The sequence below is a fragment of the Hemicordylus capensis genome, chromosome 3 (assembly GCF_027244095.1).
Source record: "Hemicordylus capensis ecotype Gifberg chromosome 3, rHemCap1.1.pri, whole genome shotgun sequence".
Classification (NCBI taxonomy): domain Eukaryota; kingdom Metazoa; phylum Chordata; class Lepidosauria; order Squamata; family Cordylidae; genus Hemicordylus; species Hemicordylus capensis.
Window position 1 is genome coordinate 150801536 of NC_069659.1, and position 25045 is coordinate 150826580.

Here is a 25045-nt window from a genome sequence, read left to right on the forward strand (position 1 = left end):
AATCCCATAAGCAATGATGGGGTCTGAACTGGCAGTGACTAATGAAAAGAGAGATATTTGGGCTACAGTGAGTAGTTCAATGCAAATAGCAACTCAATAGGCCTCATGATAGAGGTCTATAAATAAAATCATGCATGGTGTGGAGAAAGTGGATAGAGGGAAATTTTTCTCCCTCCCTCATAACACTAGAACCAAGGGTCATCCCATGAAACTGATTGCCAAGAAATTTAGGACTGACAAAAGGAAGTACTTTTTCACACAACACATAATAAACCTATGGAATTCTCTGCCACAAGGTGTGGTGACAGCCCACAGCCTGGAGGGTTTTAAGAGGGGTTTAGAAAAATTCATGGAGGGCAGGTCGATCAATGGCTACTAGTCTGAGGGCTATAGGCCACCTCCAGCCTCAGAGGCAGGATATCTCTGAATACCAGTTGCAGAGAGTGATAGCAGGAGAGAAGGCATGCCCTCAGCTCTTGCCTGTGGGCTTCCCAGAGGCATCTGGTGAGCCACTGTGTGAAAAAGGATGCTGGACAAGATAGGCTTTGGGCCTGATCCAGCAGGGCAGTTCTTATGTTCACACTATGATTACTAGACACTTCCTACCCTAGTTCAAGAGCTGTGTGCGCTCCCAATATTGGATTGTCTGTGAGTAGAAAACAAGGCAAGAGGCTCCTTCTGTGACAGTGTAGTTAGTAGCAGCCAGGTTGGAGGGCTTTCCCTCCTACCTCATTCCGCAGCTGGGTAGAAGGGAACAGCTCCCACCCTAGTAATCATCATGTGAACCACCCTACCACGTGACACCTGTGAAAAAGACAACTTCTACTGCTGTGTTTGTGCTATTGAGACACTATTCCATGTGCTATTATCCTGTAGTTTATATAGGGACATTCATTATGCATTAATAGTGACCCTCCTAGCAAATTACCCTGGCTGCCTGGACGAATTCTATGCTAGCTATCTTTTATCTGATAGCGATGGCAAAATTACTTATGCAGTCGCTATGTTTTGTCTCGTTGCCATTAGAAGTCGAAGTAAGAGTGTATCTATATAGCTGGATTCCATAAGGTTTGCGAATAGCTGGATTAGTTATTGTTACTGTTTGAGATGTATGTATATATTTTTCTGGTCAGTGACCATAAATACAGAACTGAACTATGAACTGACAACTTCCATGCTGGGAATTATTAGGCAAGTTTCTTTCATAAGGAAAGCTAGCATATCTACTCTAGGCCGAAAGGTGGTAGTTTCTCTCCCTGCTGCAGTAATTTATTTATTTTTTAAAATGTGAGGAGAGTACTTTCACAAGAGGAAATATTAAAAAATAAATTGAGCCCCTCCTTCATCTACATTTTTGAAAACTTTGGGAATTTCAGTTTTCTGAGATAACAACAACAAATACTTATATATCACTTTTCAACAAAAGTTTCCAAAGCAGTTTACAAGAGAAATAATAAATAAATAAGATGGCTCCCTATCCCCAAAGGTCTCACAATCTAAAAAGAAATATAAGATAGACACCAGCAACAGTAACTGGAAATACTGTGGTGGGGGTGGATAGGGCCAGTTACTCTCCCCCTGCTAAATAAAGAGAACCACCATGTTAAAAAATGTGCCTCTTTGCCCAGTTAGCAGGGTGGATCAATTTTTTGTTGTTAAGATATTCCTAACTACAAACCTATGAAGCTACCTTGTTAGCAGTAGTGTACTGGAGGGGCAGGGTATATATATTATAAATAAATATTGAGCCAGACCACTGGTCCATTGAGCTCATTATTGTCAACACTGACTCACTGGCAGTAGCTCTTCAGAGATACAGACTACAGTGATCCCCAGTTTTATTTGGAGATCTCCTACATGCAAAGCTTGGGAATCAGCATAATGAAACAAGTTTGAACTGGTTTCCGTGTGTAGTGTAGACATGCCATCACAGTTACGAAAAGGCTCAAAAATGTTTCCCGTGTCTTTTGCTATGGCATATTCATATGCCAAATGCTATATTATAGCATGGGAATAATAAAACGCCCAATGGCACAAAACTTAGTATATATTTCATGTTTAATCATGTTATTTCTACATTGTGGACAATGTGCTCTGAACTATAAAATATGCACTTGAAGCCTTCTGGGCTGTTCTTTAGACTATGAAATGAGCAATTACTCATTCTGAGAATGTTCATCTTGAATGTTCAGTGCATACTCACTAAGCAGGAGTTAATTCCACTCCTAAGTAGCAGCTGCAAGCCAGCAGGTGAGTCCCACAAGCACAGCTACAGCTTTTCTCTGCTTAAGAACATAAGAACAGCCCTGCTAGATCAGGCCCTAGGCCCATCTAGTCCAGCATCCTCTTTCACACAGTGGCCCACCAGATGCAGCTGGAAGCCTACAGACAGGAGCTGATGGCATGCCCTCTCTCCTGCTGTTACTCCCCTGCAGCTGGTACAAAGGCATCCTGCCTTTGAGGCTGGAGGTGGCCTATAGCCCTCCGACTAGCAGCCGTTGATAGCCCTCTCCTCCATGAAGTTATCAAAACCCCTCTTAAAGCCATCCAGGTTGTTGGCTCTCACCACATCTTGTGGCAGAGAATTCCACAAGTTGATTATGCGTTGTGTGAAAAAGTACCTCCATTTGTTGGTCCTAAATTTCCTGAAAATCAATTTCCTGGGATGACCCTTGGTTCTAGTGTTATGTGAGAGGGAGAAGAATTTCTCTCTATCCACTTTCTCCACACCATGCATGATTTTATAGACCTCTATCATGTCTCCCCACAGTCGTCTCTTTTCTAAACTAAAAAGCCCCAGGTCAGGGGTGTAACTATAATAGGGCAAGGGGAGACAGTTGTCTGGGGGCCCCTGCCCCAGGTGTTGTAGCCTTGCCTCATAAGAAAGGTGCTCTAGACCCCTGATCATCTTGGTTGCCCTCTTCTGCACCTTTTTCAGTTCTACAATGTCCTTTTTTAGATGTGGTGACCAGAATTGTACACAGTACTCCAGGTGTGGCCACACCATAGTTTTGTCTAAGGGCATTATAATATTAGCAGTTTCATTTTCAATCCCATTCCTAATGATCCCTAGCATGGAATTGGCCTTTTCCACAGCTGCCGCACATTGAGTCGACATTTTCAATGAGCTATACACCATGACCCCAAAATCCCTCTCCTGGTCAGTCAATGACAGCTCAGATCCCATCAACGTATATTTGAAGTTGGGGTTTTTCGTCCCCATGTGCATCACTTTACACTTGCCAACATTGAACCGCATTTGCTACTTTGTCACCCACTCCCCCATTTTGCAGATATCCTTTTGGAGCTCCTCACAATCTCTTTTGGATTTCACTGTCCGAAGGAGTTTGTTATCGTCTGCAAATTTGGCCACCTCGCTGCTTACCCCTACTTCTAGATCATTTATGAATAAATTAAAAAGCACCGGTCCCAGTACAGATCCCTGGGGGACCCTACTTCTTACTTCCCTCCATTGTGAAAACTCTCCATTTATACCTACCCTATGTTTCCTGTCCTTCAACCAGTTAGCAATCCATACATGTACTTGTCCCCTTATCTCATGACTGCTAAGTTTTCTCAGGAGTCTTTGATGAGGAGCTTTGCCAAAATCTTTTTGGAAGTCCAGGTATACTATGTCAACTGGATCACCTTGATCCACACACATGTTGATGCTCTCAAAGAACTCCAAAAGGTTTGTGAGGCAAGATTTACCTTTGCGGAAGCCATGCTGGTTCTCTCCCAGCAGGGCCCGTTTTATGTTTTTTACAATTTTATCCTTGAGGATGCTTTCTATCAATTTGCCTGGAATGGACGTTAAGCTAACCAGCCTGTAATTTCCCGGATTGCCCCTGGATCCCTTTTTGAAAATGGGTGTTACATTTGCTACTTTCCACTCTGGAGTGAAGTGACTCTCCTGATTTTTCCTTTCAGCTTTCTTTTCACCATACTCATTTTCTCAATAGAAGAACTCGAGCTAAGGGTTATTGCCATAGTGAGCCCTGGTTGTGTGTTAGGCTGTGGTCCTGAGCACATCTGCAGTGTACCAACCATTACTCCAATACTTCCAATCACTTCGGTATACTACTGTAAACTATATGGGTTGGAGATTTCATCTGATGCCGTCTAGCTTCATTTTGATAATAAAGAGCTAATGAAGACTTCTTACCTGAAAGCAGTTCTTAAATCTTTTGCTCACAAAATAGAGAGCAATGGGATTAATGCAGGAATTCAGAGATGCTGTGTTTATGCCAATGTAATCCATCACCAGCAAAAAGCTGTATGGAAGCAAAAATAAATAATTACAATAGCTTATTTTTTAAAAAAAGTTACCGAAGGTTCACAATATAAGCACCAGGCTATCTTAGGCAGCATGTGGTTACCAAGCTATCATGTGGGTCAAAAGTACAACCAGTAGCAAATAAATATTATTCCTTCCGCATTGTAATTATTTGGAATGAAATGGCTTCATTCTTTGTGAAAGCAGATATACAAAACACATGCTCCACTTTTGGATCAGCAGGCTGCTGCATTGTATATAAGCCAAAGACAGCCATTGCTGAACTGATGGGAGGTTTTCACTAGTAAATCAAGAGAACAGGAGGCAAAAGAGCCATCAAGAGGAAAGTTTGGCTGACAGGAACTCAGGAAAAAACCTAGAATAATGAATTCTAGTTTATTTGGTGGTGGCTAATAACACCGAGCAAAGGAAGACAAGAGAATACCTTTTCAGTCTCTCTGCCAGGAGTATGCTGCCTTCTCACTGTCAACAATTTCTGGGGCTGAGACATTTCTTGGGCTCTGTCCTAGGCAGTGCTGCCCACCTAGATAAACTGCTTGATCGTGAATAGATTCCGTGCACTTGGATGTGAAAGAAATTCTGACCGTGGTTTGATATGCTGATTGGTGAACTAGCCATGGTTTGAACAAACTGCAATACTCTGGCTGCAACAGGGAGCTGCAGTTAGTTCAAAAGGGAAAACAGAAGCTTTCAATACTCTCTAGTGTGTGGAAGAGAAGTTGAGAGGAGGATGCCGAGGCTCACGGGGACTTATTCACAATCATCTAAACAAGATGATCATCTGAACAAGGCCACTATGGGAACTCGCAGAGGCAGAAGATATATTTGTCAGAATGTGGACTGTAGAAAAGACAGACTTGTGTGGCTGTGTATATAAACTCCAGACAAGCATATACAATATTGACAATATACCACTAATGAAACTGCCATCAAACATGGTGAAGTAGCAGAACCATAACTTCTTATGGTTTATACTGCCAGAGCTCACAAATATCATCTCTGGGAGCACGTAGGGCTATCTGAGAGCTCAAAACCTAGCTCAGCTAATGTAGATGCACTGAATGGATGAATGGATGCCTTCACATGGGGGTAATCCAGTAGGAACATTGGAACAGAGGAAGCTGCCATTTACTGAGTCAGACCAATGGTCTATCAAGCTCAGTATCATCTTCACAGACTGGCAGCGGCTTCTGCAAGGTTGCAGGCAGGGATCTCTCTCAGTCCTATCTTGGAGATGCTGCTAGGGAGGGAACTTGGAACCTTCTGCTCTTCCCAGAGCAGCTCCGTCCCCTGAGGGGAATATCTTCCAGTGCTCACACTTCTAGTCTCCCATTCATATTAAACCAGGGAGGACCCTGCTTAGCTAAGGGGACAAGTCATGCTTGCTGCCACAAGACCAGCTCATCATGTGCAATGATCTATGTAACAGTGGTGGATAGTGGATCATACAGTTGGCACTTGAATGTACTCCTGACTGAGCTGCATGTTCCTGGTGGTGATCATGTGGGCTGACTCTATATTTCTACTCTCCCAAAGGTTTGTTTGTTTATTTACATCCTAAATCAAAATGGCAGCACTCTTTTGGGAAGCATAGTTAAAAAGCATACACTGATGTTGCACTGTAGCAGCCTTACCTCAAAAGCTCACATCTGTTGGGGTCATTCTGATTGTATAGAGTTAACTTTAATATCCTACTCAGGTGAAGAGGGAGCCAACACAGTGCGAAAATAAGCACTAAGCAGAACACAGTTTTGGCCACTTCACGTCTCTGAAAGCAAAGAAGCACCATTGAAAAAAAGGGACATAGATACATGGCTAAAACACAGAGTAGTTAAAATTCCTAGCTGAAAATTAATCTTGACAATATATGAATCCATTATGTTATTCACAAACATCACAAACCCTATACTCATGCTTCTGGAGTAACAATGAAAAACCAAGGGGATTAAGTAAAAGATCATCAATCCTGTTGAGAGAGAGAGAGAGAGAGAGAAAGGCTTTCTATCCCTTACTTCCCTCAAAAGGAAAATCTGTTTGTGTATTTTGTTAGGCATTGCTAATGTTCCAACCAACCAACCAAACGTTCCAACCAACAAGTGAGCAAAAGGATAGACATGTGATTGATACTGTCTGGATAGACTGCAATCCAAGGTTTCATAAACATGGCCAAGTACACCAAAATAATGAAGCATTTTTGGTGTGACTGGTTGCATATACTGTATACCCTGACTTTAGTTAGAACTATTGGGAAATTAATGGCACTGATTGTGATCAAATGAAAGGAATTCTTATTTATCATATTTATATACTGCCTGGTATGTGTATCTCTAGGTGGTGTACACAACTGAAAACACAACAAATACAGAGTAAAAACAAAACAATTTAATTTAATTTTGTCTTACTAAATCTCTACAATGAAACCTGTTTGTGACTACTGGCCTACTTGCGATAATTACCCTTAGGGCACAGTGAAAACCATATAGCTTGTTTGGTTGTCACAATATGCCACTGCATTAGAAAACTTGTGTGGAATGTACACAGTACCAAAGATGTTTAATTTTACCCCTTCCTCTTTCAGGAAGGAAAGACGTTTCATGCAACTTTTTACCTGTTTTAGGTGGTCATTTAAAGCTATCTGCATCCCACTCTTCTTTCTTAACATCTCACAGGTCATCAGCGTATAAAAAAGTCCAGTGGTTAACAATGGCAAACAAAAATAAAAGCTAAAGAGCCACCAATCTTTAAATTTCTTGTAAAACTAAGGGAAGAGAAAAGTAAGAACTGTTAAGAGTTTATTTCTATTGGTAGTCAAGGAAATAACAGGTGCCCGTGAAATATAAACCATATCACATGCCAAAATGAACTGGTCAGCACTCACAGCACCCCATGAGACCATTATCTGATCATTGTCTTGAAAAAACAAGCCCCTATTGGGGACCAGGATGCCTGGCGTAGGCTGGGAGAACTGCAATGCCTGACTGCCATTAGAGAAAAGCTACGTCCCACCCAACATTGTAGCAGTATCCCAGTTACCCGAGCAAAATAGGTAGAGGTAGAGGAGAGCGTAAGGCCAGAAGCTACTGGGAGGCACAGCCCCATTTGCTGCAGCAAAGGGACACTACCCTTTGTGCATTAGGACCTGGATGTAAACAGGAGGTGGAATGGAGAGCCGAGAAAGTGAAGTTGCCCTCTCCTCTGAGGTGTGCCAAGCTCTGACATTGTGTACATTCAGGAGAATGGTGAAGACGCATCTTTTTACCCTGGTCTTTGACTAGAGATGTAGTGGTGCTTCCCGTCTCAGGCATTGTATTTTTTAATTTTATGATGCTGAATTTTAATTATGTTTTATATTGGTTTTAATCTAACCTGTTCTGAGACCTTTGAGTAGAGGGTGGGCTAGAAATGTAAATAAATAGATAGATAAAATAGGATAAGATGATAAGATAAGATTAGATAGAGCTAGCTGCTGAGTATAAGGTCTGTCAGACTGGAGGTAGGGAAGACTCCTTTGCGACTCTTTTGGGCACACAGTGAGAGAACACAAGAAGGATGTGCTAACCCTCTCCCCTCTCTATATGTATGGAAAACAGGTGGAACTTAATGGAGAACCCATCCTCTTAGATCCATAGCCCAGAAAGTTTACGATCACACATTTTTAATTACCTACATTAGTCATTTATGGCATACTTACTGATAGCCTGAAAGATTCAACTTTACAGAAGCATTGCTATCTAGAAGGGAATCTTAGAACCAGGCTACATGTTACACTCACTGCATGTACATCAACTCGGTCCTCCTCCTCTAGAATCGAGAATGCTCCCTTTCACTGGCTTTCCCTACAGTCAAGGAAAAGTAGAGAAGCCTGCTCACTCTTTTTGTGCTTCCAAGGAAAAAAGAGACCAGCCAGGCATATGGCCATGTTGCTTTGCTCTAGTCCTTTTCTCTCATGCACCTGATCTTCCCTGTTTCTCCTCCCATCTGCTAGGAGAGATTAGCTGCAGGAGAAAGGTCTCCTGCAGCAATTCAAGAAAGCAGCAATTCTTTCTTGGCGAGTGTAACTTGGCAGGGGCTATGAAGGAAAAGAGAAAAGTGAGAAGTGAATGAGCACATCAGGCCCATCCAACTTTACTCACGGGTAGAGAAAGCCAGTGGGAGGGAACTCTGAGGATTCTTAACAGGCAGAGCCGGGCTGCTTTCCAAGTGATCAGATCAGTAGAATCCACAGCCTGGCTCTTACCACAGACCAATAGTGGCCTGTAAAGGTGGAGCAGGGGGGTATAAACAAGCCGCAGGTGCAGCATATAAATACTGATAGCGGCTCGTCCCTACTCTCCTCTCCCCACTCTGGCTCCCTCATTCTGCCTTGCTTCCCCCACTGCCATGTTAGCCCCAGGCACCTGGGCTGCTCATTCACCTGGTTCCCCAACCCAGGTGAATGAGCACCCCCACACCGCAGTGCTAACCCCAGGCACCCAGGCTGCTCATCTGCTTGGTACCCCAACCCACACAAATGAGCAGTTCACATGTCTGGGGTTAACAAGGAGGCAGGGGAGACAAAGCAGAAAGAAGCAGCTTGTTTACCGCCCACCCGTGCTCTACCTGTACAGGCTGCTACTGCCACAGATGATGAAGCAAGTGGCTGTTTACAAGGTTTTATTACAATACAGAAGAAAGCCACATTGGTCACTCACCGTGAAGGCTTCTTCTGGCTGCCAGTGTTGAGGACCTCTCTCGTGGGTTATCCTTGCCCGCACGCTCCAGAGGCAGGACAATCAATTAAGCAAAGCCTTTAGAAGGCGGGGAAGGATGACCCCTCCTAGTTTTGTTTAGTCTAGCTGAGCTGCTAAGAAAGGTATAAGAAAAGAGTATAGTTAATCAGGCCCCCAGGAAGAAAATACAAAGAGTGCAGAACCAGTAGCCGTAGACGATCTGTAGGTCCTCAACACTGGCAGCCAGAAGAAGCCTTCACGGTGAGTGACCAATGCTCCTTTCTCGGCTGCCGGTTGAGGACCTCTCACATGGGACATGCCACAGCTGAAGACCCTGGGTGGGAGCGTCATTGGCTACCGGGGCGGAAGAACCTGCTGAAGTACCCTTTTGCCAAATGCAGCCTGGGCTGATTTGAAGAGGTCTAGTTTATAGTGTTGTGTGAATGTGGACGGGCACAACCAGGTAGCTGTTCTGCACACTTCATCCAGTGGTGCATTGGCCGAAAAGGCTGCAGACGTGGCGGCAGAGCGTGTAGAGTGAGCGGTGAGTCTGAGAGGAGGAGGAATGTGTTGCACCTCATAGGCCAACGCAATACATGCCTTGATCCACCGAGCCAGAGCAGATGAGGAAACCGGGCGGCCCATGGAGGCTGGGAGAAAGGACATAAATAGGGATTCAGAGGACCTGAACGAAGCAGTCCTGGAAATGTAGGTCTTTAGGCATCGACGTACATCGAGTTTGTGCCATTGTTTTTCCTTCCAGTTAGAAGGGTTAGGGCAGAAAGACGGGAGCAGAACATCCTGGGATCTATGGAAGATCGAAGGGACCTTAGGTAGGAAGGACGGGTTGGGAATTAGACAAATGGAGTCCTGAGAGAAAATGCATAGCTGAGGATTGGCAGAGAGGGTTTTGAGTTCTGAGATCCGACGTGCGGAGGTGATTGCCACTAGGAAAATGAGTTTGTACGACAGGATCCAGAACAGAATGGATTTTATCGGTTCAAAAGGTGGAGCATGGAGGACTCGCAGCACTTTGTGGAGCTCCCAGGATGGGAACCTGTGGACCACACGTGGGGAGGAAAGAGTGGCGCCCCTCAGGAAGCGACGGAGGTGCATCTGAGACTGAAAGTCACGCTGAATGGAGGGAGAGAGAAGGAGAAGGAGTGCAGCCGCATGTCTCTTAATAGTATTAGCCTTGAGGCCTTTGTCTAGGCCGTCCTGAAGGAAATGGAGTAGTTCTGGCATCCAACATTGGTCAGGAGGAGTGCCAATCTTGTTGCACCAGCAGAGGAATACCCGCCAAGTAGATTGGTAAATGCGGTTGGTAGAGGCCCGGCGAGAGGCCAGTATTGTAGACAGGACTTTTTGCGTGTAGCCTCTCTTGCTCAGTCGGCGCTGCTCAGCCTCCAGGCGGCAAGCCAGAACCACATGGGATCTTGGTGGAAGATTGGGCCTTGGCTGAGGTGGTCTGGGGCAGGAGGCAGGAACCAGGGACCTTCCACGGCGAGATGGAGTAACTCTGGGAACCAGGGGCGCCTCGGCCAGAAGGGAGCTACTAGGATTACTTGTGCGTGGAGGAGGCGGATACGACAGAGAAATCTGCTGAGAAGAGGTATTGGAGGAAAGGCATAGAGGAGCTCCCTGGGCCAGGGAGACGAAAGGGAGTCCACTGCCTCCGCTGTGGAGCACGGGAACTGGGAGAAGAATCTCGGGAGCTGGGAGTTCGCTGGGGATGCAAAGAGATCCACTGAGGGATGGCCTAGGCGGCGAGAGAGCTGAAGGAAGATCTCGGGTTTGAGTCTCCATTCCGCCAGGTGAAGTTCTTGTCTGCTGAGCCAGTCGGCTTGGGTATTCAGAGAGCTGCTGATGTGATGGGCCAGGATCGACATAAAGTGTGCTTCCGCCCAAGTTAGGAGAAGGACCACCTCTGCATGAAGAGATTTGGATCTGGTGCCGCCCTTGCGGTTCACATGGGCCTTGGCGGTTGTGTTGTCTGTTCGAATCAAGACATCTTGATGTTGAATCTGGTGCCTGAAGGGTAGGAGCGCCAGGCGAATGGCCCGGAGCTCAAGCCAATTGATACAGTGACTGGCTTCGGATGGGGACCAGGAGCCCTGGGCTGAGAGATGAACCCCCCCAGCCCGAGAGGCTGGCATCGGTTGTGATGATCGAGCATGGGGTGTGTGTCCCGGAAGGGCCGCCCATTGGTCAGGTTGGAGTCCAGAAGCCACCAGTTCAGAGAGAGACGTCCTGGTGGGGGGAGTTCCACTCTCTTGTGACTCCTCAGGGTGATAGCGGCCTGATGTGGGAGCAGGAACCATTGAAGGGAGCGGAGGTGAAGGTGAGCCCAGGGAACAGCTTCCAGGGAGGAGACCATCAGACCTAGGAGTTGTGCCAAGGAGAGCAGCTGGGTCGACTTGGAACGAAGGGTTTGGCGAATCAGCGCTTGGATCTTGGCGATCCTGTCCCGGGGAAGGAAGAGGCGATCTGAGAGGGTGTCTATGACCACCCCGAGATGCTGTAGTCTGTTGGAGGGAGTCAGATTGCTTTTGGAGGTGTTCACCAGGAAGCCGTGTGCATCGAGGGTAGAGAGGACACGGTCCAGGTCTGCTTGGGCTGACTGAAGGGAGGGTGACTGGACCAAAATGTCGTCCAAGTACCCAAAGATCCTTATCTTCTGGAGGCGCATGTGTGCTAGTAGAGGAGCGAGGATCTTTGTAAATATTCGGGGAGCGGAGGAGAGACCGAATGGAAGAGCAGTGTATTGGTAGTGGGAGCCGTTGTAGGAGAAACGAAGAAAACGGCGATGATCTGGACGAATTGGGACGTGCAGGTATGCCTCTGTCAGGTCGACTGAGGCTAGAAAGTCCCTGTGGTGTAAGGCCTCTGAGATGGAACGGACCGTCTCCATGCGGAACCTGCTACGTTTGACGAATCTGTTCAAAAATTTTAGATCGAGGACAGCGCGCAGTGAGCCGTCCCGCTTGGGGACGGTGAATAAGATGGAATAAATGCCGTGTCCCTGGTGCTCCTTTGGAACCCGTTCTATGACTGAGATGTGAAGGAGGTGGAGTCTCTCCTGCAGCCGAGCTGAGTGTTTGCGGTGACACCGGGACCGAGGGGTTGGAAGGAAGCAACTTCTGGGACGTGAAGTGAATTCGATCTTGCACTCGTTTTGGATGGAGTCCAGCACCCAACGATTGGAGATGGAGGAGTCCCACATGTGGAAATAATGGGCTAGGCGGCCCACCAAGTGATGGGGCAGCGAGTCAGGAGGCCTGCCGTGGCTTGGGGGCTTGCCCGAACTGCTTGTTGGTTGAACTGCGAGGGTTGAAGCGTTGTCGATTCCACTGAAGGCGGGATGTACGGAAATCACGGTCTCTGGACTTGAAATTCTGGCGAAAGGAACGAAAAGGCTGGAAGTTTTTGCGGTTCTGGCGTTTATCGTCTCTGTGAAAGGAAGAGGGGAGAACCTTCTTTTTGTCCTTTGTGTCAATGAGGACCTCTTGCAGGGCCTCATCGCCAAATAGTTTGGAAGCCGTAAAGGGCACAGCGATCAGATTTGTGTGGGAGGTCTGGTCCACTTGCCAGTGCTTGAGCCATAGGGTACGTCATGCAATGATGTTAGTCGCTGTGGCCCTTGCCCCGAAGCACACCGAGTCTAGGGTAGCGTCAGCAATAAAGGCCTGGGCCTTCTGGATTTTTTAATGCAATCAGGCATTGGTGCACTGGTTCGAGGGGCGGAGTTTGAAGCAGTTCATCCGACCACAGGAGGGCTGCCCTGGAAAGAATGGAGGCAGCAACAGAGGCCTTGATGGAGATTGATATGGCGTCAGTGTTCTTGCGCAGCTGCGCTTCCAATTTTCTTTCTGTGGGGTCCTTAAGGGAGGACTCCCCATCTCTTGCCAGAATGGCCCCAGAGGTAAGGGTGGCCACCGGGCCATCGGCCGGGGGGGGGGTGGTCTGAAAAAGGGCTGTTGCTGAAGGAACGAAGGCATACTGCTCAGAGATGATAGCCACTGTTTTCTTGGAGGAAGCGGGGGCTTGCCATTCCTGTTTCACTACTTCTGAAAAGGTCTCAGGAAGAGGAAAAAGAGGTTGGTTAGATGCAGCAGTAGGAAGCACCAGAGATTGTCTAGAAGGAGGAGGAGCTTTCTCAGGTAGGTCTGAATGAAGGCCCAGAGTGTACAGGGCTTTCAGGAGGAGCTGAGAAAATTCTTTGGGCGGCAGGAGCCTGAGGGAGGTTTGGGATGAATCCGGTTGCTGGCCGTCAGACCACTTGCCCTCTTCGCTGGGGGTAGGGCCCTGAATAGGGATTCCTGAACCCGGGGCGGATGGGAGTTGAGATGAAGGCCCGGCCAAGGGGGCCTGTAGTGGGAAAGTGGGAGGGAGTTCCACCGGCACTTCCGAGGGGGGAAGGCGAGGGTCCGGGGAGTCATAGTCAGAGATATCAGAAGAGTGTGGATTAGAATGGCAGTGGCCACGTTTAGATGTTTTGGATTTTTTGGCCTTGCTACGTTTGGATGCCCTCTTTTCCTCTTTTGACCTGTGGGACTGCTTAGGATTGCCAGGGGTCTCTGATGAGGAAGAGGAGGAATCCCCAGAAGAAGGGGAAGGTGTCTCTTTGCGTTTGCACTTTTTATGCTTTGCCTGTTGGGGCTTGAGGCTCTCCAATGAAGCATGTATTGCCTCCACAAACCAGGCGTGCCAGGCCACAGGCATGTCTTGGGGAAGGCCTAGGCTCACTGGGGCAGAAGGAGGGGAGGGGAGCCTAGCAGGATTGGATGGGCCCGGGAGAGGGGAGCCATGAGGCGCAGGACTCACTGGTCTGGCTGGAAGGTGGCTGTTGGCCTCCTCGTGAGTAGGTGTAGCTGCTGCTGAGGCCTGCCGCGTGGGAGGGATCAGCAGGAGAGAGTCAGACTGGCCTGTTGCTACTTGGTCGGCTGGCCATGCCGTGGAGGGGCCGCCTGCCGAGGAGCCCAGGACGTTGGTGATAGAGGAGGTGGGCAGCAGCGTTTCCCTCTCCAGCGGCCCTGTGGGGGGCTCAGCTGGGTAGCGGACGGCCTCAGCGTCTGAGGGGGAAGCCTCCCCCAGCTCCACAATCTCGGCTGCCTGGAGAGCTGGGTCGGGGGAGAGCGGGCGAAAGCGCTTCTGCGTTCAGGTGAGGGGCGTTAGCTGAGCTTCTGCAGCTCTCTTCTGAGTTCCATGGCCGTCCTGTCTCAAGAGAGAGTCCAGCACCAGCTGCGGGAGCTGCGGCGGATCCAAAGACCCGGCATGGACTTGAGGGACCTGGATGATCTGTTTTGGCTGTGTTTGCTGAGTTTTCTTTACCTTGTGCATGCGAACATGCAAAATGCCCTGATCGCTCTGCTCCATAAGAAAGGGGAGGAGGAGAGGGTGGGAGGAGACCAAGGAGTAGAAATCTGAAAGAATAAATTCTTTAAAAAAAAAAAAGTAGATTAGACAAGAATTAAAGGCAGAATGGAGAAGCTGGTAATGGAGAGACTGAGGAGAGAAATAAGGAAGAAAAATGCTCAAGTGAAAGAGGTAAGGGAGAAGCAGCTAGCTAGGAATGACCTTCTCTGGAGCGAGGCAGGACAAACAGAACTGGGAGGGGTCATCCTTCCCTGCCTCTAAAGGCTTTGCTTAATTGATTGTCCTGCCTCTGGAGCGTGTGGGAAAGGATAACCCACGTGAGAGGTCCTCAATCGGCAGCCGAGAAAAATAATTTGAAAATATTTAATACCATGTTGTTAAGTCAGCAACAGAGGTGCCCCCAGGGCAGTTTGGATGAGTGCCCCCGGCATAAGCGATAAGATCAGGAACATGCTGGGAACATGCCCTCCCTGATGTCACAGGAGGATGACCTGATGTGCTTTAAACACATGGGGAGGGTGTTCATTTTAATCTCTCCTCTACACATGCTCGCAAACCCTGTTTAAACAGGGCAGAGCTAATCTGAATAGGCCCTTTGAGTATAACCAATTCATGTCTTATATTTACAACAGCTACAACAAAAATAAGCTCCTTGTCATTTGAACTTGAAGAAATTCTATACCACCTAAACAACTGGTTTGGGAGAGAGTACCTGCATGAAAGATGTTTCTTGATGGGGAGCAAGCATACACACATTCAAGTTTTCTTCTCCATATTGCAAAGTACATATATTAAAGCCTATTGCTTCTGGAACAGCCAAAACAAGAGACACGGTCCAAATCAATATGATTTCTATTGCTGTCCACATTGGCACTCCAATTCCCTTGATACGGCTCCATGAAGCTACTGCCCGATACCTATAAAGAAGAAATTATTAGATTAGATTAGATTAGATTAGATGGCAGAATTTAATCCTAATCTACTCTCTCAAACATCTCTATTATTTCAGAGGTTATATCAGTGACTACTTAGGTTTTGGGTGGGTATATCTATTCAAAGTGGAGTGTTCCAGAAATTTCTGTTGCATTACAGGCAGGAGTCTCTCTCAGCTCTATCTGGAGATGCCAGGGAGGAAACTTGGAACCTCAGATGCTCTTCCCAGAGTGGTCCCATCCCCTAAGGGGAATATCTTACAGTGCCCACATGTAGTCTCCATCCAAATGCAAACCAGGTTGGACCCTGCTTAGCAAAGAGAACAATTCATGCTTGCTACCACAAGACCACCTCTAGCTATGCCCTTGTCTGGCACATTCCTGATGTCAGCATGGCTGATCACCACATCCCTGCTAAGTAGGCAAAGAGGCCCTTTTTCAAGAGGCGACTTTCTTATATGTAGTGGGGGAGAGCAATTGTCCCTGTTCAGTCTAGCATGGCTTCTTTCCCAGTGGCTGGGGCCAGTGACTCCCTTCTGTTTCTTTTTAGACTGTGAGACCCTTTGGGACAGGGAATTATCTTCCCATTCCTTTGCTACGTAAAATGAGTTGAAAACATTTTTGTTGAAAAGCAGTATATAAAAATAATAATTGAAACATCAATGTGATGAGGCTTGTCTTTCAAGTAAAAACTTCTAAATGCTACAGCAAGGTGCACATACATAAAACTCATCACAGACATGGAATTTATCAACAGTATCTGCATAATTAATATTATATGGCTGGGTTAACACAATCACAAAGATCCTGGTTAAAAGGTTAATTAAGATAAGTGAACTCTGTGGAGCTGATTATGAGAAGATTGTGTCAAACCACTCCAGTTAATCAGCATTTAACCAGGATACATAACTAGGATTCAACCTCACAATCAGCTCCACAGAGCTCACTAATCCCAATTAACTTTTTAACCAGGATCATTGTAGTTTTGTGAACCCCGCCTATGTAGAGCAGCTCTGAGAGAAGTTTTTAAGAGGACTTTGAAGGCAGATGACCTGAGCATAGCATCCCCAAAAGACTTGGCCTGCTCTGACATCTTCAGGCTGATCAGTTGAAATCAGCCATAGTTATAATCAGTTGAAGAGCAGTTGAAATCAGCCATGCACTAATACACGGTGCAGCATGTACTCTGGGTACAGAAGGCATTTCTGGGTAGGGCTGGGAAATACTCCTGAGCTCCTGGCTCCCACTGCCACTCTAAGGGAAGAGTCCTCTTGAGCTTGTAGTCTTCAAGAAATGAACAACAGCGTTAGGAGCGTAGCTAGGGGAGAGGGGGTCTGTGTTCGCACCTCTCCTCGGCGGTCCCTTGGAGGGAGATATTGAAGAAAATAGGGAGGGGTAGATCTGGGCGGCCCTCAGGAGCTCGAGTTCTTTGAACCCATCTGCTCAATTATAGCTACACTCCTGAACGGGGATTATTTTCAGTGTCCTTTATTCTCTTGTTAGTAATTCTCGAAAAACTCAATAAAAACAAGACAGTTTTAAAAACAGTAATAGTTCCTCACCTATCAATACTGAGCGCACACAAGCTTAGCACCACGATACCCACAGATGTTTTTTGAATGAAAGGGACCAGCTTACATATCTCTACTCCAAAAGGCCAGTTTTCTGCATGGAGCTGTAAAGAGTAAATAACCAATGGTTAAAAATTCCAGCCTGCCTAATCCTGAGGGTTTTGGACAGGCTACAATACAAACGTCACACATAGTAATAATAATAAAAAAATCTCAAATGACTGAACCTGGTATCTGAAAGTCAGGCCAAATACGGAGGTCTCAAAACATTTCCAGAAAATGTTCAGGCGCCACTTTAATGATTTTTGAAAATTACATTTTTTTTGCAATAAACAGCTTAATGCACATAATGGGCCCAATACATGGAAATTAATGGAACTTAAATTAATCAAGCCACTACACTCTAGTCCTCACATTGTGCCTGTTTGAAATGGCAAGTCAGCAGCAGAGGTAGAGGCGATGAGGACAAAGCTTTTAGCATGGAGCAGCAGCCTCACAGTCGCTGCTTTGCTAGCTTTGGAAAATGCAGCTCCCAAGTCCGTTGGGGGAGGGTGGGGGGGGATGAGGGTGAGAGGAAAAGCTACGGAGCTATTGGAACCTCTACTCCATGCTAAAAGCTCCATCCTCTCTGCCTCGCCAAATTTAAATCAGGCACAGCAGCAGCACACCCAGAAGCAAAGGCAACAGGGCGCTGGGGAAGAGGGCCGGCCGGCCAGGGAGGTGGGGCTGATGTCAGTGTCAGTGGGTGGGGCCGCAGCAGCTTGGCCTTTGCCTCTAGTGGCAGAAAGCCTCAGGCCAGTGCTGGGATCCCAGAAATCAAGACCTTCCAAGTCATAGGAACATAGGAACATAGGAAACTGCCATATACTGAGTCAGACCATTGGTCTATCTAGCTCAGTATTGTCTTCACAGACTGGCAGCAGCTTCTCCAAGGTTGCAGGCAGGAATCTTTCTCAGCCCTATCTTGGAGAAGCCAGGGAGGTAACTTGAAACCTTATGCTCTTCCCAGAGCAGCTCCATCCCCTGAGGGGAATATCTTACAGTGCTCACACATCAAGTCTCCCATTCAGATGCAACCAGGGCAGACCCTGCTTAGCTAAGGGGACAAGTCATGCTTGCTACCACAAGACCAGCTCTCCTCTCCTCTGAAAGCCCATGCAGCTGGGCTTTCAGGAAAATATAAACGCTTCCAGTCATGTGGTTGGGTTTTCAAGAATGGAGAAAACCTTCTGGCCATGTGGTTGGGCTTCCAGGAATGAAAATCTTCTGGCCATGTAAACTTCTCGAATGGTTTACATAACATGGAAGGAATGTCTGTGCCCTTGGGACATCAGTTGTGTGCCTCTCATAAAAACATGCAAGGAAGCTCAACCACATGAGCAGAAGTTTTTATACATTTCCAAGACTGATATGGGTGCAACTGCGAAGGAGCAGCAACCATGTTGCCCCAAGTACCTGTTAAGGGGGCCTCACACATTTCTGAATACAACTTAGTAGACTGGCATCATGTGTGAAATTGTGACAATTGCAGTGTCTGGTGTCACAGAATTTGGGCTGGCACAGAGAACTACAGAGAACTAAGATTGCTCCTACAGTCTTAGAACAATGTCAGCCGTGATTTCTCCACTGAAATATACAAATGTGACATTTGCAGGAGATTTGGCTGATCCAGTTTTGGCCTCTTCAGCCACCAAAAGAAATGTAACTGAGATGAACCCAAGCCAACGAGGCTACATCATCTTATGGAGAGAGGCACTTGACAGAGGTCCTTGCTATAGCTTACTCTATGCTAGCTATCATTGCAAAACTTGGAATACTATGAAAATTGAACGAAAATAAGAAAAATTACATAACTTACAGTTCAATCACCTTATTAAAGCTGTCAATAGTTGCATGCAATCATCAAACCAGTTAGCTTTGAATGGTTTCACAAAACTGCCTTGCAGAAGGGGTTTATTTGCAGCTAAGGTTATTGGGACACTGCCTTTTCCTTGGAAAAATGGTTGACACCCTAATTCTAAGTACAAAGGAGCAAATGTAGTCAGTACTCAGAGGGCTTAAAGTCAACAAAAGGCAGGTACAATGGAAATGGAGGCAGGCACCTGGGACTTTTACACACAGCAGGCTTTACCACAAGTTTACAGGGAGGCTTTACTGCAAACCCAAAGTTCTCCCCAAAACCTGGCACAAAGAGTGGATTTTTTTTTACCCCAGATATAAATCAGGCTACATTCTAATGCACAGTGAAAAACCTGAATTGTATGTGAACTGCTCCCCAATGTGAACGCAATCCCTCCATTCTGGAGGAGATGAGAGTTAAAGGGCTTTAAAAGTCCCATGTGTAAAACTTTCTGGCGCTGGCAAATCACATTGATGAGGTAGGGAAGAGTTAGGTGGCAAGAGAGTAGAAGGTCAGCCTAGGCTAGAGCACTTTCCGAACTTGGCTGAAAGTGTGGATCTTGAGAAGGCAGGTGCTTGATGAACAAAGAGGAGGAGGAAGCTGCTAAAGGAAAAGGGCAGGAGGCGTGGGGACAGGGGTCAGAGAAGGAAACAGAAGGGGTTGATAACAGATAAGCTTGAGTGGAGTGGAGGAAGTGGGACAGAAAGATTTAAGGGCAAAGATAAGACTCAAGAAAAGATTGCAAGGGAGACCAGGCGAAGCCTCACATGTAATGTAGCTGCAAATGCATGTTTTTCAATGTATATATAAGCAGGAGCAGGAAAGAATAGCCAAACCAGACTCCTAGATTATACTCTCCTCATACATGCCCTTCAACCACAAGTCTCTCTCTCCATCCCTCCAGTCTAACCGTACTGTACTCATTTTAGGTGTTAACCTTTCAGAATTTAAGATGTGAAAAAGTCTTTGGCGGGGGGGAGGGGTGACAAGATCATAGCAGCTTGAAGAAAACATTAATTTAGCAGAATTGACCATACAGGAGTAATAGCCAGCACATTGTGATTACCCCGTGATACTGTGAAATACAAATGCTTAGGTTTGGCTATAATAAGCAAAAGCAAGACAAAAGAAATCTGTTCTGGGTCTCCTCAAAGGTAACTATTTAAATTAAGACAGCTGTCTAGGCTGAAAGCACTCATGATCATCTCAAAATTGGGATGAGATTGTGAATAGAGAATGGAAGGAAGGAGGCACACCTCAGAGAGAAACAGACTCAAGAGAAGCAGGAAAGATCATGGAAAACCAGGGGATGCCCCACTGCCCCCCTAGCATGAACTGTACAGAGACAAAGCATGCAGCCCCCATGTTGACCCGAAGAAGAGGCCTGTGTGTATATCTAATCAAGAAATATATAAAAATCAATGGCATGGAAGGAGAGGTTTCAAAGAGAAGCTGGCTCCTTCTTTTTCAAGCAACCCTTTCCCATGTTCTCTGAAGGAGAGCTGGGTGTCATTTAGGCAACCATGTGTGGGATGCGCCTTCATTGCAATCAAAGAGAGTTTGTCTTTGTCACAACTGGGAGATGGACAGTTGCTGCAGTCTGATCCTCCGTCATCTAATATTCTGGGCTTTTACCAACAAATTATTGAGGAACTGAAGGTTAGAGGTGAATGCAGTTTAAGATCTACACAGCACCAGGCCACTTGGTTTGATTCTGACTGCAAAGCAGCTTGTCAAGCTTTAAAAAGGTGTGCCAGAGAACTTAAAGCAAATCACTGTCCTGTGACTACATCCTATGGCTCTAGCATCTTCAGTGAAAAAAGCAAGGCCACGAAATGTCCATGACACACTGCCTTGAATGCAAGCAATTATTTTCCAAGTGTTATTTTCCTGCCCATATGTAATCACCTAACAGTAGTTCCCCAGACAACAATTTACCCTTACATTGTACTATACACTAGCAGCTGATGTATGGTAGCATTCTCCTTATTGCTTAGTAGGATGATAGAGTGGTAGGGCACGGGCTTTGCATGCAGAAAATCCCAGGTTCAATCCTTGGCATTTCTAGGTAGGGTGGGAAAGATTCCTGCCTGATACCCTAGAGCAGGGGTTCTCAATGTTGGGTCTCCAGATGTTATTGGACTTCGACTCCCATAATCCCCTACTCCAGTGGCCTTTGGTTGGGAATTATGGGAGTTGAAGTTCAATAACATCTGGGGACCCAACATTGAGAATCCCTGCCGTAGAGAACTGCTGCCAGTCATGCTATGGGATGGGGCTAGAGTTTGGGAATAGAGCCATAGCTCAGAAGGTCCCCAGTTCATTCCCTGGCATATCCAGGTAGCGCTAGAAAAGAATCCGGTCTGAAACCTTAGGAACATAGGAAGCTGCCATATACTGAGTCAGACCACAGATCCATCTAGCTCAGGGTTGTCTACCCAGACTGGCAGTGGCTTCTCCAAGGTTGCAGGCAGGAGTCTCTCTCATTCCTATCTTGGAGATGCCAGGGACAGAACTTAGAACCTTCTGCATGCAAGTATGCAGGTGCTATTCCCAGAGCGACTCCATCTCCTGAGGGGAATACCTCCCAGTGCTAACACATACAGTAAAGTCTCCCATTCAAATGCATCCAGGGCAAAAGGGACAAGTCATGCTTGCTACCACAAGGCTAGCTCTCCTTTCACCTTGGAGAGCAGCTTACAGCCAGTGCAGTCAATGCTGATCTAGACACACCAATAGTCTGACTCAGTATAAGATAGTTTCCTATGTTTCAGTCAGAGGCATTCTGACCTAGATGGACCAGTGATTTGATTCAGCAGAAGGCAGCTCCATATATTCATATGTGGGTTCAGATGACAAAGCTATCCTTGGTGAACAAAGTTTGGTTAGCTTGATGAGTCTGTACCAAGAGGTAAGAAGAATGTGGCCACTTTCCTGCTTCTCCCCATTTCTAATGTGTGGTAAAAAGCTCACCACTTGGCAGGACAATACAAATGACATGTGTACCCAGTGCTTACATATATGCAGTGATAAGCTACCACTTGATAAAAATGGCCCTCAATAGTCACCTGCTCTTCTGTGGTAGATGCTGGGAAAGGGGGACCTGCTAAGGAGAAAGATGAGGAAGTACTTCTGTCAAGAATGCATGACACTGGCCAGCATTCATGCAGTGTGGGACCAGTGTATACTAGCATCATAAGTCCGCAAGAGGCTATCAAGGGCAGCAACGTGAGAGAAAACACTTCTTGCTTAGAAGCAGGAACATCTCAATACTGTCTACACAGACTGGTAGCGACTTCTCCAAGGTTGCAGGCAGGAATCTCTCAGCTCTATCTTGGAGGTGCCAGGGAGGGAAGTTGGAAACCTTGGCTTTTCTCATAGCAGCGCCATCCCCTAAGGGGAATATCTTGCAGTGCTCACACATGCAGTCTCCCATTCAATGCAAACCAGGGTGGTCCCTGCTTAGCAAAGGGGACAATTCATGCTTGCTACCACCAGACCAGTTCTCCTCCCACTGAGTAAGTCCCACTGAGTTCAATCAGACATACTCCCATGTTCTTGCAGAGGACTGGGCCCCAACTACTTCTGCGTTATCTTTCCTGAATGAAATTCAGAATGAGTACCACATGCCATATTATACAGGCACTGCCTTGGCTATGCCTCTGAATGAGGTCTGCAGCAAAAGGAAGCCCAAGTTGTGTGTATGTGGGTGGAATCACAAGCGAAGCAAGTCAGAGCTCTTGTCATGTCACACAGGAAATTCAACATGCCGCTGGTGCCAAATACTAGGGCATCACAGCAGGCTCAATACAGGCATACATAACCTATGCAGCAGTGTAAGTGTTATTTCCTTTGACAAATTATGCTAAGCATTAATATCAAGCAAAATGAACTTCAGCAAACACAAAACTCACACAAGGGCACATGTTAAAACACTTATTCTGGAAAATATAAATATTTGTAGTAAATAATAGTGTAGTAGAAGTAGTAGTAATAGTAGTAGTAAAGCTATTGCACAGATATCTCAGTGGCTGCTTGAGACTTTTCTGGGAGTTCAAAAAAACTGGAGAGCTCTGTGGAATGGGGAGAATGTATCTGGTGAGCCTTGAATCATGCTTGATATTGTTCTGAAATAATTTAGCCACACCGCTTACATTTTTACACATGCACACAGAGTGGGGTGGGGATGGGAATTTATTACATCCCAACAGGTCATCCTAACATTATAGTGCCACAAGATGAGAACAGGAGAGACTTCAGTGGGACGTGCCTACAGCTCTGTCTGTACCATGAACAAAGATGGCTCAGTCCCTTCCACAAGATATAAAAAGAGGTGCTGAAGAACTATATGATACTCTATAAAAGACAGAAAAACAAATGTATTGGGTCAAGCCAATGGGCAGTGTAGCCCATCAGTTATCATATTTCTTACAGCGGCCAGATCTGAATACTTCATTAATTCCAGGCTCATGTGGCTGAATGGACCAGGAATTCATAAACTCTGTACCAGATTTCGGCACATGCTAAGTAAGCTACAGCTTAGGCCCTCACATTAGGAGGAGCCCCTGAATACCCCTCGAATTTCTAAATTTCAAGTTTTACATAATTGGTTGAAAAATAAAGGAGAAGGCGGGGGTGCGGACGACGACTCTAAAACAGGTATCATTCTAAGACGAAACAAAAATGTACTTTTTGCATAGTATAAGTGGTTAGAGTATTGGACTAGGACCAGGAAGACCTGGGTTCAAACCCCCATTCAACCATGAAACTCACTGGGTAACTCTAGGCCAGTCATGTATCTCTCAGCCTAACCTACCTGACAGGGTTGTTGTAAGGATAAAAATAAACCATTTACAGTGTTCTGAGCTCCTCAGGGGAAGAGCGGGATATAAATGTAAGTAATTAAGTAAGTAAATAAGTAAATACATAAACATAAAATAAAATATTGACATGTTTATTTATCATATTGCATGTATAAATTTGGACAGAAATAATTGTAAGCTATATCGAACTTTTATAGGCAAGCATTCGCTTCTTCTCATGAATGCTGCCGTAAATGTGAGCAAAGCAGTGGGGGGGGAGGGGAGGGGTGACATGCCAAGGTTAGGTGAGTCCCATTTTGTAATGTTATGGGGTCTTTTAAGCTTGTCATAGCTTAGGGCCTCAGCATGCCTTTCTCCGGCCCTGCATCAACTCCACAAAGCAGGATCCCTCCAAATATGACTCTTTCCTTCATTAAATCGATCTAAACAGCGGAGAGCACAATCCTATGTATTTTTACTTAGGAGAAAGTTCCACTGTATTAAATGTGGCTAACTCTCAGGAAAGTGTGCACAGAACTGACTCAAGCAAGTGAGCCAAGGCACACGAGCTTACTTACTGCTGCTCTCCAGGACTAGTCATTTGGCACAAGGGGAAAATACCTTCTTGACCTTCCCCCAAAGGAGGCCAAATAGACCTGGCATGACGTAAAAGACATCCTCTAAATCTTCTCTAAACGAGTTATTAGTAAATTATTAACAAGCACTGCCCAGTCTCTGAAGTTCACCTTCAATGCCTGGAAACTTCACATTCCCATATAATACTGTATCCGTCTGTATTATTATGGATGTTTTACACTTGTGATGCAATAACCTCTGCTATTTCTGTTTTCCATAAATACAGTATATCTATTCTTTTAAAGAAACGAACTTGTACTACTGGTCATTACGCAGCATGATAGCACAGCCTTCCTCATTTTTAATCTGCAGAATGTGGAAAAATATACAATCAGTCACAGTCAAGGCCCACTGATTTCAATGGGTAGCTTAAGCACATGTCTTCCCCTTGAGTTTCTGATTCTGCAGGAAAGAGGATATGACAAGTACTTAACAGTTCATCTTCCTACCCACAGTTGTATTTGCTTTTTAAAGCCTGCTGAATCTACATTTCATTGTGTGACAACTTCCACTCAGAAGCAAAGCCCCACTGAGTTCAATGACACTCACTCCCAAATAAGTATGTATAGGATGGCAGCCTAAGACAAGCTACCAACTGTTTCCAGGCTCAGGAACCAGTTTTCAGTGCCATTGTTCATATCTGGAAGTGATATTACAGAAGAGAGTGCCTCTGAGCATATATAGAGTTTCTTTCCCTTATCATTAAGTGCAGCCAACCCCTATATAGCTGTATGAGCATCTGCATACATATCTGAATAGACAGAAGAGTTTCAGTAACTGAGGATTTAATGTCTGGGTAGGTTTAAGCCCTAGCTCTTCTAG

General features: G+C 46.0%; 1 protein-coding gene across 2 annotated transcripts in view; it reads right to left on the reverse strand.

Moving 5' to 3' along the window:
• The window catches only part of EDNRB (endothelin receptor type B), a 33023-nt gene that overhangs the window by 5415 nt on the left and 2563 nt on the right, over positions 1–25045 (reverse strand). For both annotated transcript variants that reach the window (XM_053311673.1, XM_053311674.1), the window contains 5 exons: positions 16877–16989; positions 15095–15299; positions 6906–7055; positions 5932–6065; positions 4166–4274 (listed from right to left, as the gene is read on the reverse strand). In XM_053311673.1, the coding sequence (XP_053167648.1) occupies positions 4166–4274; positions 5932–6065; positions 6906–7055; positions 15095–15299; positions 16877–16989 (711 nt within the window). The remainder of the gene's footprint in view (positions 1–4165; positions 4275–5931; positions 6066–6905; positions 7056–15094; positions 15300–16876; positions 16990–25045) is intronic.